The 13,301-nt window shown below is 41.0% G+C and overlaps 1 protein-coding gene across 4 annotated transcripts in view; it reads right to left on the bottom strand.

Moving 5' to 3' along the window:
- DCAF1 (DDB1 and CUL4 associated factor 1) overlaps window positions 1-13,301 on the bottom strand; it is a 58,444-nt gene that overhangs the window by 16,682 nt on the left and 28,461 nt on the right. For all 4 annotated transcript variants that reach the window (XM_016133144.2, XM_016133140.2, XM_016133142.2 and 1 more), the window contains exons 13-22: window positions 11,957-12,081; window positions 9,742-11,005; window positions 8,979-9,177; window positions 7,965-8,047; window positions 7,347-7,431; window positions 4,626-4,859; window positions 3,971-4,064; window positions 3,427-3,531; window positions 3,136-3,209; window positions 2,515-2,616 (exon numbers count right to left, since the gene is read on the bottom strand). In XM_016133144.2, the coding sequence (XP_015988630.1) occupies window positions 2,515-2,616; window positions 3,136-3,209; window positions 3,427-3,531; window positions 3,971-4,064; window positions 4,626-4,859; window positions 7,347-7,431; window positions 7,965-8,047; window positions 8,979-9,177; window positions 9,742-11,005; window positions 11,957-12,081 (2,365 nt within the window). The remainder of the gene's footprint in view (window positions 1-2,514; window positions 2,617-3,135; window positions 3,210-3,426; window positions 3,532-3,970; window positions 4,065-4,625; window positions 4,860-7,346; window positions 7,432-7,964; window positions 8,048-8,978; window positions 9,178-9,741; window positions 11,006-11,956; window positions 12,082-13,301) is intronic.

The raw sequence follows: 13,301 nt of genomic DNA on the forward strand, positions 1-13,301 counted from the left end.
GCAGGTGAAGTCTACCAAACATTCACAGAATTTATACTTATCCTTCTTGAACTATTCCAAAAAAAATGAAGAGGAGGGAAACTCATTTGATGAGGCCAGCATTATCATAATACCATAACCAGACAACACTACAAAAAAAGTTACAGGCCAACCTCCCTGATGAACATGGGTGCAAAAGTCCTCAATATTAGCAAACCAAATTCGGCAACACATTGAAAAGATCATACACCATGATCAAGTAAGATTTATTCCAGAGATGTAAGGATGGTTTAATATCTGCAAATCAATGTGATATGCCACTTAAAATTAAAGATAAAAATCATATGATCATCTTGATGCATAAAAAGCATTTGACGAAATTTGACATTTATGGTAAAAACAAAATGGGTGGGTATAGAAGGAACATACCTCAACATAATAAAGTCTGTATATGGCAAACCCTGAGAAAGCATCATGCTCAACGTTGAAAAGTTGAAAGCGTTTTCTCAAAGAGCAGGAACAAGAGAAAGATATCCACTTTCACCACTCTTCTTCAACATATTATCGGAAGTCTTAACCACGACAATTAGAAAAGAAAAAGAACTACAAGGTACCCAAATTGGAAAGAGAGAAGCAAAAGTGTCGCTATTCATAGATGACATACTATATTTAGAAAACCCTAAATATTCCACCAAATAACTATTAGAATAATTCAGGAGAGCTACGAGATACAAAATTAATATTCAGAAAACTGTGGCCTTTATAAACACTAATAATGAGCAATCAGAAGGAGAAACTAACAATCCCATTTAATAATATTCCCATGATATCCAACAAGGATTGTGACTATATCCACGTGTGTGTGAAGGAAGAGGAAGACAGCAAGAAAACAGCACCTCCCTGAGAGAGCGCCCACAGAGGGCAGCACCGGAAGCAGGGCGCCTCAGGGTCAAGCAGCAAACCCTGAAGACGGCTCCGCTCTGACCCCACAGTGATTTACTAATCCCAAACACAAGAGTCTCCTTTCCTCACTCTGCTCAGAAACGCACTTTTGGGTATTGTGAATCATTTCTGAGCACTAATAACATGCATACTCAGCCAGTCAGAACATTCCAGAGATAGTGGAGATCAAGAGAGCATACAAAGGAGATTGTTAAGTGAGTCTCTGTTTCAGCTTTTTGATTACAGGTGAAAGAGTACACAACAATTCGATTTAGAGGACAAACTAAAGGTTCGTAACCTGCAAAGCCCAACAGCGGTACACACACACACACACACCTAAATCTCAAACTGATATAACAAAACACCTTTGCTTAGTCAGTACTCATTCGGTAGGAGAAAAACATGAGCCATTCACCCATAGTATTAGACTTATAACCAAAAAATACTTTTTAAATTACCATTTTCAGAAAGTGATGCTTTAAAAAATTATTTTAAACCTTAAGTCCAAGCTGTTTGGGGAGGACACTAACAGAAGCTACCACGTTAGCCCTACCCAGCGAGCATGATTTAGCAAAGAGTAAGGGAGAGAAGAGAGCGAGAGGGAGGGATGCGGCTGAGAGAGACGGCAGAGCAAACAGAGGGAAGCGTGCTTCTTCTCGGCCTGTGGCTGCCCCTCTCCTCGCCCAGAGCCCGCTGTGCCCCTGAAGAGGAGATAAAGCACCAAATGCTAAGCAATACCATGGTAGAAGAAAAAAACAGAAAATGAACCCAAGATCTGGAAAAGAGACGTTTTACCTGCTTTAATATCTGCAACAAGAAAGTAAAATCCTGGTCATTCATTTTCAACTTTATATTACTCATCTAGCAATAACTATTTCTCAGATTAGACAAAATAATTTGGTGAGTGTATGCTTGGAAAAGGAATGTTATTAAGAGCTCAGTAAACAGCAAAGATTTGCCAAAACTTTTCAGAACTGATACTGACACACCGCACAGGCAAGCACCTAACACAATATGAACACAATTTAAAATCCCCATAAAAAAGAAATGCTAAGATACCATAGGTGGCACAGGATTCTATTTATCCACATTTTACAAATGTTTAATTTCTCGAAAGCATCAAAATCTTCTCTTTACCTACAAGTTCCTATCCATTACTCTGAAAATAGACTATGCCATGAAACTGAAACAACGTAAACCAGATCTTTTTTCAGGTTAAGCCATTTTTGTGACCTCAGCAGAATTTCTTTTCTGTTTGGGATTTACACTGGGAGTAGGGGAGTTACTTATCCTGACACTAGACAGGGCACTGGTCCCAAGGGTGAACTCAAGGAAATCTCTAAAACAAAACAGAGATTGCTAAGCTACAGAATAATTAATAGTGGAACTCACAGGACTATCATGTATTGAAGTTTTATAATAACAAAGTCTATTTTCTTCTGAGTTTCAGTAATCAAGGACACACGACGAGCCTTTGGTCAGAATATGCCAACAGGTAGCAAAGGCTGATCTTAAAAAACCCCTACAGCAAAAGCAGAAGAGCAAAGCCTCTAAAAAGCTGTTCAGCAGAAAGAAATCGCAAAGACCACTAACCTGGTCTTCTTCTTCATCCTCGTCCTCTGCCAGACGCTGCCTGCCCACTTCATAGAGCCTGCACACTGTGTCCATGTTTAAAGCATCAATGCTGCTTTGGTTCTGAAACAAAACATACCCAGTCCATGAGGGGCAGTTAGTTCTCAGAAGGTCCACATCCATACCGCAACCCTGGCTGGCACCCATGCACCTTGACCCTGTAGATGATAGAGCTACCAATACCCAAAATTCTTGAACTAACTCTGAAAATGTTACCCCTAGCACTCAGAGAGGGAAAGAAAAAACAAGATGAGAAGGCCTGGGTAGCGAGGGATTTAAGCACAAGAGCAACCACCACCCTGGGAACAAGGCTGTTTTCCTCTGGCCAGAGATCCAGCCACCTCTGAAAAGGAAATACGTGCGAGTCCAAGGCGACAGGAGACAGGACCCTCCACAGTTTTGCACTACATCTTCTTACTATTTCTCTTATACTGTGTATCTCCCAAACTCCATACATGAGTAATTATCAACAATCTACCATCAGGAATGCATCACCTTTATAACCCATCTCATAACACAAGATGTATGCAATGAAGTGATCCTCAGCATCACAACAGCAGGGTTTCTGCTAGCTCCCTTTACCTCAATGACAGCCAGATAGCAGTCTTTGGTGTCTGTACACAGGTCAAAGATGTTCCGTTTAACATCAATGGTCGCTGGAAAACAGAATGTGACAGAACTCAGGACTGGACTACTGCTGTGACCTTAAACCTAGCTTTTCCTCTAACAGAACTCAAGGTGATTGTTCATAAATATTTCCATAACCCCTCTGCTTTTCAATGAAAATTTACAGTTCTCCCAGAAAATGGAGGATCTTAAATAAGGCATACCAAAATATGACAAAATGATCAAGGTCTGCCCCCTCACGCTCACCTATAGGTTTGTAGTCGGTTGCATTAAATGTTCGGAAGGATGACCCAAAAGGGCTTTTCATCCTCTCTTCCATTAAGTCATCTTCATCGTCTGCCTGCAACATAGCTAGTTGGGAGGGAAGGCGGAAAGAGGGCAGGGAGTGAAACACTATTAGAATCAGAAACATCCTCTATTCACAAGGTATCCTCCTTACACATCCCAGCTAATCTGGCAAACAATATCCTCCACCTCTCATCCCAACAGGTGTTACAGGTAAAGGCGTACAACACCACAAGACAAGAAACGCACAGCTTTTTAAGTTCATAATACACATGGAAAATTACTGCATGAAATTTCTTTCTATACAAGATTTACTTGTCTTCAAAGCCAGGGGCCTTTTACCCCAAATCAACATTATTTTCATCTTCTTTGTCACCATTTGTATGTCATTTCATCTCTTATGCTTTCCAATTCACATTTGAGAGCACCTTCCAAAAAGGAAATGTCAAACTAAGTGAGGGGGGAGACAAAAGGCGAAAGATGATAATGAAGTAAAAGTTGTTACCTCCATACATCACTGTCCCCGTGTGGTTGAACACCACGCGACACTGGTCCAGAGCAGGAACCGTGTGTAAAAGATGAAAAGTGCGAAGGTCCCACTAGGACGGGAGTGGTCAAGAAATATTACTTTACACAAAACTTCTTACCTAACTTTCATGGACGGAATTCTGAAATATTACTTTTTCCCTCTCCTTGTTAGGTATTGCTTTCAAATTCAATGCGGTCAGGGTAAAATAAAAGCATGTTTAATACATGTTACTGAATAACGTCCCGGAAAAGCTCATATACGCGAATGCCACATGAGTTCCCTTCCTCTCAACAGCTGCACTTCATTTCACTCTTATGTCTAGCAACTCACTTCTGCAGAGAGGAAGTAAAGACCTTCTAGAAATAGGTAAAAGTCACTTCAGTACTTAGGGAAGTGGGAGGCAGGAATCTGGTCACTTTTCCCAGCACAAAATGTGCTAATGAAAGACACTGGTAATTACCAACAGTGACAAGAGTCGACTGCACAGTCGCTAGCACTTTGACCAAAGGAGAGGCACCCAATTGCCTGGGTGGGACCTTTGTGAATACTTTAGACAAGTATTGACAGAAAAACAAACTATTTCTTATCAAAACTAGATAAATAAAGAGTAAGACATGGGTGTAAAGGATACAATCTCGGTATTAATGATGATCTCCAGCCCATTCGGATGGAAAACACCACTGATGTTCATGTTGAACTTGTCAAACTTGTGGATGGCCTGTGCAGAGCGGACATCCCAGAGGACGCCATCATTTAAGACAAGATCATCTGTAGGATTAAAGGTGGCACAGTTCCTCTTGTAGTTGTTGGCAAGATCTGGGTTAAACAGAGTCAACAGCTTGTTGCCAGTCTGAATATCATAAATCTTTAGAGAAGAAGGGGTGGGAAGAGAAAAATCAGACCAATCCATCCGCAGACAAATTTAAAGAGAAGCTGTGTAAACTATCTCTCCCATGCTTCCCAAAGCCCACCAAAATTACAAAAGCCCCAATATTGTAAAATAACTGCAGAGTAGGAAGACTATATCCATCCAGACTTAAATGCTTTGGTTTCCATTCACGGTTTGAAAAGTCTCCACAAGAAAACTAGAAGTGAGACTGCAATAGGGATAAGAAAACCTCTTCCCCTTCCCCTCTTAAGAAACAAAATGTTTCTAAGATTGAAACTGAGATGCTCTCTACATGGATTAACCAACAATTAGCTATAGAATACTCTTAAGGGTTACTTCTTGGGAAATACCCTTTCCTCCTTAAAATCTCCCAATGTACATATTTTAGCCCTACAATACTAAAAGTTCCAAAGTCTACACTATGCAACCCACGAGAGACCAGATCTTACAGACATGCTGTAACATTCCCAATCTTTTAAAAAAAAAAAAAAAAAAAAACCTCCTTTAATATAGAAGCAAATAAGGAGACACCACAAAGAAACAAACAAATTCAGATCATGGGACAAGACAACTAGCCTGGTCTCTTCAAAAGTCAATGTCATGAAAACTGGAGAAATGGTTCCTGGCTTTAAAACATTAGTGAGACATAACAACCAAATGCAATATGTGAATCTTGGCTGGATCCTGGTTCAAAAAAAAACAAAAAAAAACAAAAAAACAAAAAACAAAAAAACATTTGAAACCAAACATATCAGGAACAATTGGAAAAACTAAGTATGGGATGGGTATTAGATGATATTTGGAAGTTACTAAAAATTTCTTAAATTTACAGAGTGTAATTATGTAAATAAATGTCCTTACTGTTAGGATATACATGCTATAAAATTCAGGGATAAAATGTCATGATGTTCACAATTTACTTTCAAATAAGTCAGAAAACACACATTTACACAGGAAGAAGACATGGCAGATTAAACTGATAAATCTAGGTGGTAGGGTATATGTACTATTCTTTCAATCTTTCTGTTTATTTTAATATTTTCAAAAGAGAAGTTCAGGAGAAACTTCATATCTACCAGCCAATATCCACCCCCCTCAAGCTACTTCCCACTTCTCTGTTTTATTTTCAGCAAAAACACTTCCAAAGACTTGTTTGTACTCAGTGTCTCCATTTTCCTCTCCTGTTCTCTCATGAACCCACTAATCAGATTTTCACCCCAGTGTACAGAACTAGCTCCTAACGTGGTTAACAATGACCTACATGTTAATTCAAAAGTCACCTCTTCAATTCTCATCTTATGCAACTCACCAGCAGTTTCTGACCCAGCTGATCAATCATTCCTCAGGAGTCTGCCCTTGCCTTCTAGGACACATCTTCTTCCTGGGGTCACCTGCTGCCTTACTGGCCACTCTCTTTAGTCTCCTTCCCAAGTTCCTCATTTGGTAACTTCTAAATGTTGGCACACGCCAAGACTCTGTCCCTACACTTCTCTAGCTCAGTGATCTCATCCAGGTTCATGGCTCTAAATACTATCAACATGTGGACAATTCCTATATTTATATCCCCCCCCCCAGACCCCTCTCAATTCCTAATGTGTATGTTCAACTGCCCATTCCCTACTTGAATGTCTAGTAAGAAACACGAACTTCATGCGCCCCAAACCCCAGGGCCCAGGCCCATCACTTGTCACTGCCTTCACCATGCCCGCCTGGGCCCGGCCCCACTGCAGCTCTCACATGTGGGCGGGCACAATACCCTAACTGGAAAGTCTCCTGCTCCTCTCACAGACACCAGACTCACACTCAGGAACGTTACATCCAGTCACGTGTCCTCCACTCATTCTCCATGTCTTCATCTCACTCAGTGGTAAAACCAAAGGTCCTAACAACAGCCTGCGAGACACTACATGATACGGCCCCCACTATACTGCCCTCGACTCTTCCCCTTTCCTCTACCAGCCTAACAAAGAAGAGCTTACTCCCTTGCCATTCTTCCCCAGGTATCTGCGTGACACCCGCACTTCCCTCGAGACGCTGCATTAACATTAGCCAGTCAGTGGCAATGACCACTAACAAGACCTTTCCTACCTCTTACCCTGCTTTCTCTCCTTCAGCGGCACTTACTACCTGATATTCCATATATCTGCTGCTTTATTTACTGTCTTCCCGATGAGGCTCCAGAATGGCAGGGACTTTATTTCACCTAAGACTTAGTACTTTAAAATATCTGCTGTGCTAATGACATCTTTCTCAAATTGCCAGATTAAGTTCCCATTCGGCCCTTTGACATTTTTCCCATATAGCAAAAAACTACTTTACTACACTTCTAGATTCTAACTGGAAAGAACATCGCTGAGTAATTTCTAGCTGCCCACGGGACTTAAGTCCTCACACTGAGTCCAGAACATTTCGGTATGAACCAACAGGCATGATGGGTTGAAAAGCAGTGGATTCAGTACTTACGTGGGCAATATCTCCTTTTGTGCCTATGACCCGGTCCTGAGAATGCTTACTGAACTCGACATAGTGATCTTCTGTGAAGGAATGCCTACGGACAAACAGAAGTACTGAATGATGGCCCTTCGGGGTATACTTGTTCGACCGGCTGAAAACAAAGATGAAAATGTAGGTGCCCAACTATACTCTTCTGAAGATTCTCAGTTCCCAAAGAGAAAAATATTGTATACTTAAGATTAAATAAAATTCCCTCCAGCTGAGCGAATCCAAAATAATCAATGGAAATTACTTGGTTAAAGAAATGGCTAACGAGGCACATGTGCCATTGATATATGCCCCAGGAAAGAATGCAGCTGTCATATGTGACACGGGAAAACAGGTATGCCATTTTGGATTACTGAAGAGTCTGTCGTGTGATGGGAATGCATGTACCCAGCAAGAATATTCAGGAACTAGGAAATATAAAATCGTATTGAACACGAGCCACGGATGAGGAAAAGGAATTAGCAATAATTCATAGCATTACTCTTTTCCCAAAAGGCTTTGAGTCTAAGAATTCAATGAAGGGCAGGGTAAATTTAAGTAAACTGAAAAACAGAGTAGGTTGTAAAAGTAGATACATACTTCATATCAAATACCGATTTCATTCCCCAAAGTGCAGACAGAGGCTGGCTCCAAGTCGCAGATGTCAGCAGCAAGGACCCATCCTAAAAAGAGAACGAGCCCAAAGTCAGTAACCTTGTGTTCGTATACATGCAGATATCACTACCTACCATTAACGTTTTAAAATACAAGGTTAAAAAATACTATTGGATTACGAAGAGAAGAGAAAAACTCCCCAGAACCAAGAAATAAATGGTCAAAAGCTGCTAGGATTTAAGTACACATACCTGCAGTGTCCTAGAAAATTTAAGATATTAAATCCTCCTGACCTAGTAACATATTTCCAAAGGTAGGGGAAAAACAACTTGGAAAGATGTCGAGATGGTTCATCATTTCTTAATATGTGGCAATACTCCTTAGTCTCACCTGAAATATCAGTCAACTGAAAACATTTGTTAGACTTTCTAGCTAGGACTCCTAAATGTTTTTCAAGAGAAAGCCCAATAAAGGATGAGCTGCCTTCACTCCAAAATCAGGAAAATTATCCTTGTCATCTTAACATTCCTGACTTTTAGGAATAGCAAAGGTGTCGATTCCATCCACAGAATAATACTAATAAACTAGATCAGTCATAACCACCATATAATGCTTATTTTCCTAAAAATTCACAATACTTTTGAGATTTCTAATATAAAATTTTTGTGATCATAGTTGGTAAACTGAGGCAAATTAAACACACACACACAATTCTCTCTCTCTCTCTCTCTCTCTCTCTGAAGGTCTTAGAACAGGGGTTAGCAAATTTTTTACTTTAAAGGCCACTTTATGCTCTGTGGGCCATATGGTCTATGTCACAACTACTCAACTCTGCCATTGTAGCACAGAAGAAGCCACAGTCAATGTTTAAACATGAGCATAGCTATATTCCAATAAAACTTTATGTACAAACACAGGCAGCCAGCCAGCAAACTGGTCCAAAGTTCACAAACCTATTATAAAAGAATGATCAAGAAAAACCTAGGACGGAGCCCTCACCCTGGAAGGTTCAAGGTGTGTGATGGCCGAGTTGTGACAATTATAGCTGGCTTCCTCCTGTCCACTGAACACATTGTAGAGCTTCAACTGCCCAGTGCAGGTGCCAAGCATCAGGAATCGCTCTCGTGCTGAGAATGCACAGCAGGTGAAGCCACTCTCATCCTCGTTGGCTTCCCGGAACACTGAAATAGGACGGAACCTAAGCCAAACAATAAATAAATAAATAAATCAGAGGCAAAGAACGTGCAGGGACTCAGAACACTTTGCTAGAAGGGTAAAAGAAAAAACACAGCGTTTATGTTTCAAATGAGTTCTTCCAAAATATCAGTGACCTTTAGCAGTTCTCATTTTAAATGATAGAAAAGGACCTCCTCCACTTACGGGTTTAAACAATAAAAAAAATTCCCATGTTTTGAATCTATAATCTCATGACCTTTACATAAGAGCTGTAAAGAACTAGAATAGGACATAACTTAGACCAGCACAGAAATGACTTGGGAAGCCTAAAGACAGCATGTTCCTTGGGTTCTAGAAAACACACTAGTTGCAACAAGAACATATAGTATCGTATCGATAGATTGCCAACAATCGCAAAAGGAATCCATGATTGACAAAACGGGGTATAGTCACATCGCTCATCTATTCAAAGCGACAATCACTGACTGGCATTTCAGGCCAACAAAGGGCTTTCTGGATTAATCACCTTCTGCTGATATGACCCAAATCAATCCAATCCCCAGGGATTGAGGCAGCCCCTCCTTACCTGCTAAAGATAAGGTGCCTATCAAAGCATCCGCCATCCACCCCGCCATACTTTGGAAATGATGCCCTGCGGTTTAGCCTTGAGGTAAAGTTTATTGGCGCTTGCCGCCTCTGTTTTGGCTCAGGACATTGATGAGGAGTAAAGAGAGAGAAAGGAGGGCAGGTGGCAACTGGGTTCTTGCAGCGCGCATGCTGCTCTCTAAGATATTCTGTGATGATACTGTCCAGCGTAGGTGGGGAAGGAAGATGTCTGTCCAACTGTTTCTTTATGGCTGGGCTCTGGCTGTAGGCGCCATGGTCCGACTTCTGCCGCAACACTCTGATTTTCCTGCCATTGCAGGGTGATGGTCTCTCTCTAATAAAACTGATCCTACCAATCAAAGGGGAGTTACCTACATAAGATGGGCCAGGCAGAGCTAGTGAACCTTGGGGGGGCCGTGGCTGAGGATGGGCAGTAGGGGCAGGCGGGGCAGTGGCACCCACAGCAACATGGCTGCCCAGTCGAGTTGCAATGCCATTGGCGATTCGAGGGGTTCGGGGAAGAGAGACGGGAGAAGCAGCAGCAGTGACTGGGGTGAAGGCAGAAGAATGGGAGGCAGCAGTCATGGGCAGGTCAGCCTCTTTCGTCAGCACAGTGGCCGTCTCCCCAAGCCCTTTAGAAATCAGATGATTTCGTATCAACAGAAGCAGCTCCTTCTCGGGGAAGGAGATCCTGGACTGGGCAACAACATCTGCTTTCTGCAGGCGTGCGAGCGACACATCAGTGCCAATGAGAAGTGGCTTTCCTGACACCCGCTCGATGAGCTCAGCAGCATACTTGCAGAACTTGACATGGTCACTGCGCTTGTCCTGCAACACAGGCTCCTTCATCAGCTGCTGGATCTGGCAGCTGCTGAAAAGGGGCAGCTTGCTGATGATCTGCCGAACAGTGCTACTTCGAGACAGGCCCACCAGGGCCTTGCATGCCAGAGCTCGGATCTGGTCTGCATCTGTGATGGGCATCTTGATGGACAGTAAGGACAGGAGCACCTTGATGCCATTGTTGGACTGGACCACATTCCACATCTTGGCCAGGGTGTGCTCGCTACTTTTGGGAGTCTGAGGCAGCTTCCTCCGAGGAGTTCCAGAGATAAATTTGCCAATACTGGAAATCCGGTTATCTGGGCCACACACACAATTGATGATAATTTGAAGTGCTGACTTCTGAATTTCAGCATCATGGATAAAGAACTCACCCTCAGCCACTCCCAAAATAATGCTGATACCTATTAAAAGAAAAATAAAACAAAACCTTTTATATCATCCCTTATAAAACTAATGGCAAACTTCAGTGGTTGCTTCATAGTCAAAATTTAAAGTTCTATTCATTTTGTTCCATTTAAAAGAAAACTACCACACTTTCGTAAAAAGTACAAGAACCTGTTTGTATAAAATACAATCAGTTCTACTATAATGTGGCTTCAAGATGCATCACCTCATATGCAGTTGTTAAATGGGGGAATGATCTCAGTATTATGTGGAACTCGCCAAAGTGCACGCGCGATTTTTCCTACATGAGGAGAGCAAAAATAGTGGTACGCAGTTAAACCTTCAGCAGGTAAGAAAAACCCCTCGGCTGGCTACTATAGTGGCGGCGGGAATCTTCTGCTCTACGTGATGAAAGTTAAAAACAAGTGGCTGTGCCTTGGGCTTTCTTCTCACGGTGGCCCACGCAAGGACCCTCAGCCAGTCACGTTGCTTTCCGTGCTCACCTTAGCAGCAGCCCTCATCAGCCCTGCTCTTAATAAGTGTATTTTCAAACAGAAGACACTTTCCTTTTGTTTTTGTGTATGAGTTTCTATCCATTCTGAGAGGCTTGCCAATTACTGATTTTATTAAGACTTAAATTACAAAGTTGCTTAAGTTACTTTTTACTGTCTGCCCCAATCATTTTTCCTATAAGCCCTATTTTTAGCGCAAGACTCTGCAGAGTAAAAAGTTTACACATGTACCATCATGGTAGAAATGTTCCTACCACTATGAAAACCTGAGACCACAGCACAACTGCCTTACATGAAGCTGTCTGCCATAACTTAGAAGGGACAGAAAAGGCACCCTCCTCTACCAATTTCTGTTCTAAGACTGCAAAATTAGGTCGGGTAAGTAACCACAACCAGATCAGTAGAGGAAAACAAACCCTAACCAAGCAATAACAAAAATGGCAAGGTACAACCTACCTACAGTGGAGATAGTGGAGCCAGCCTCATCCAGCACATCGACTGATTCCGCCAACTGGAGCTGGATTTTTGGCACAACAGTAAGAATAGCCAGGACATCCAAAGCAAAGCGCACAGTGTCATTCCTAGACAGGAAGAAGAATTAGTCAAAAGGAAATAGGATATAGCCACAAGAAACAACATAGTTAAAAAAAAAAAAAAGCGGGGGAGGACAGACAGACAATGGATCAGAACTACTACCTGTATGGCTCTATAACATGAAGATTTGTAAGTTATGACATTACTTTCAAAAACCATGGGGATGAAATTTTCACCTATCAAACTGCAAAGATTGAAAAGATAATCCTCAATGCTGTTAAGGATGTATAGAAACGAACACGCTCAAACTGGGGCGGAGAAATTAGGACACTTTTTAAAGAAAATAATCTGGAAACATGAAATAAGATTCTTAAAACATTCATAACCTTTGGCCCTGGAATTTCACCTCTTTGACTCTGTCCTAAGGAAATAATCAGAAGTACAAACAAGTATTTATGTATTAAAATGTCCATTATATTTTAAATAGCAAAGTAAAAAATCTACATAGACAACAGAAACACATGTTTTAAGTATGACACACTCATATGATCAACTACTCTGTAGCTACTGATAACTTGTTAAAGAAATGTTAAAGGGAAAAGACTCAAAATACGACAATAAAGCAGAAAACATAAGATATAAAATTTCAAATGTGACAATACCAAGTATTGGCAAGAAGATAAAACAATGAAAACTCCCATATACTGCTGTTAGGAGAAGAAAATGGTGTGATTATTTTCCAATCAATTTGGCACCATCCAATAAAGATGCAATGCAGAACCCCTACACCCCAGGATGTACACATATCCTCTAGAGACTTGTAAAAGGAAGTTCATAATACCATTCATTTGATAGCAAAAAAACAAACAAAAAATCCCCACATACATGTCCATCAACAGGAAAATAAACTGCAGACAGAAATATAAGAGTTCAAATAAACATCAATATGTATAAATCTCAACATAAGCATGAAAAAAGCCACAAAAGATGTATGCAGATATTCATATAACTTAAAAACATACAAAAAAGAGTTTTATATTGTTTATGCACACACACAAATGTGTAGTATAAAAACACGAGTGAAGAGAAAGCACTCCAAATTCAGAAGACTGGTCACTCTGGGGAAACAGAAAATAGAAACTGAGAAAGAAGTAAATACAGCGACATGCCGCCTGGGTATGGAGTGGTTGTTATGTTATTCTCTATATCTTTCTATATTTTGAAATATTTCAAAAAAGATGAATTTGATTAAATATTATAATCTCAA

This window comes from Rousettus aegyptiacus, unplaced genomic scaffold (genome assembly GCF_014176215.1).
Source record: "Rousettus aegyptiacus isolate mRouAeg1 unplaced genomic scaffold, mRouAeg1.p scaffold_m13_p_4, whole genome shotgun sequence".
Taxonomy (NCBI): domain Eukaryota; kingdom Metazoa; phylum Chordata; class Mammalia; order Chiroptera; family Pteropodidae; genus Rousettus; species Rousettus aegyptiacus.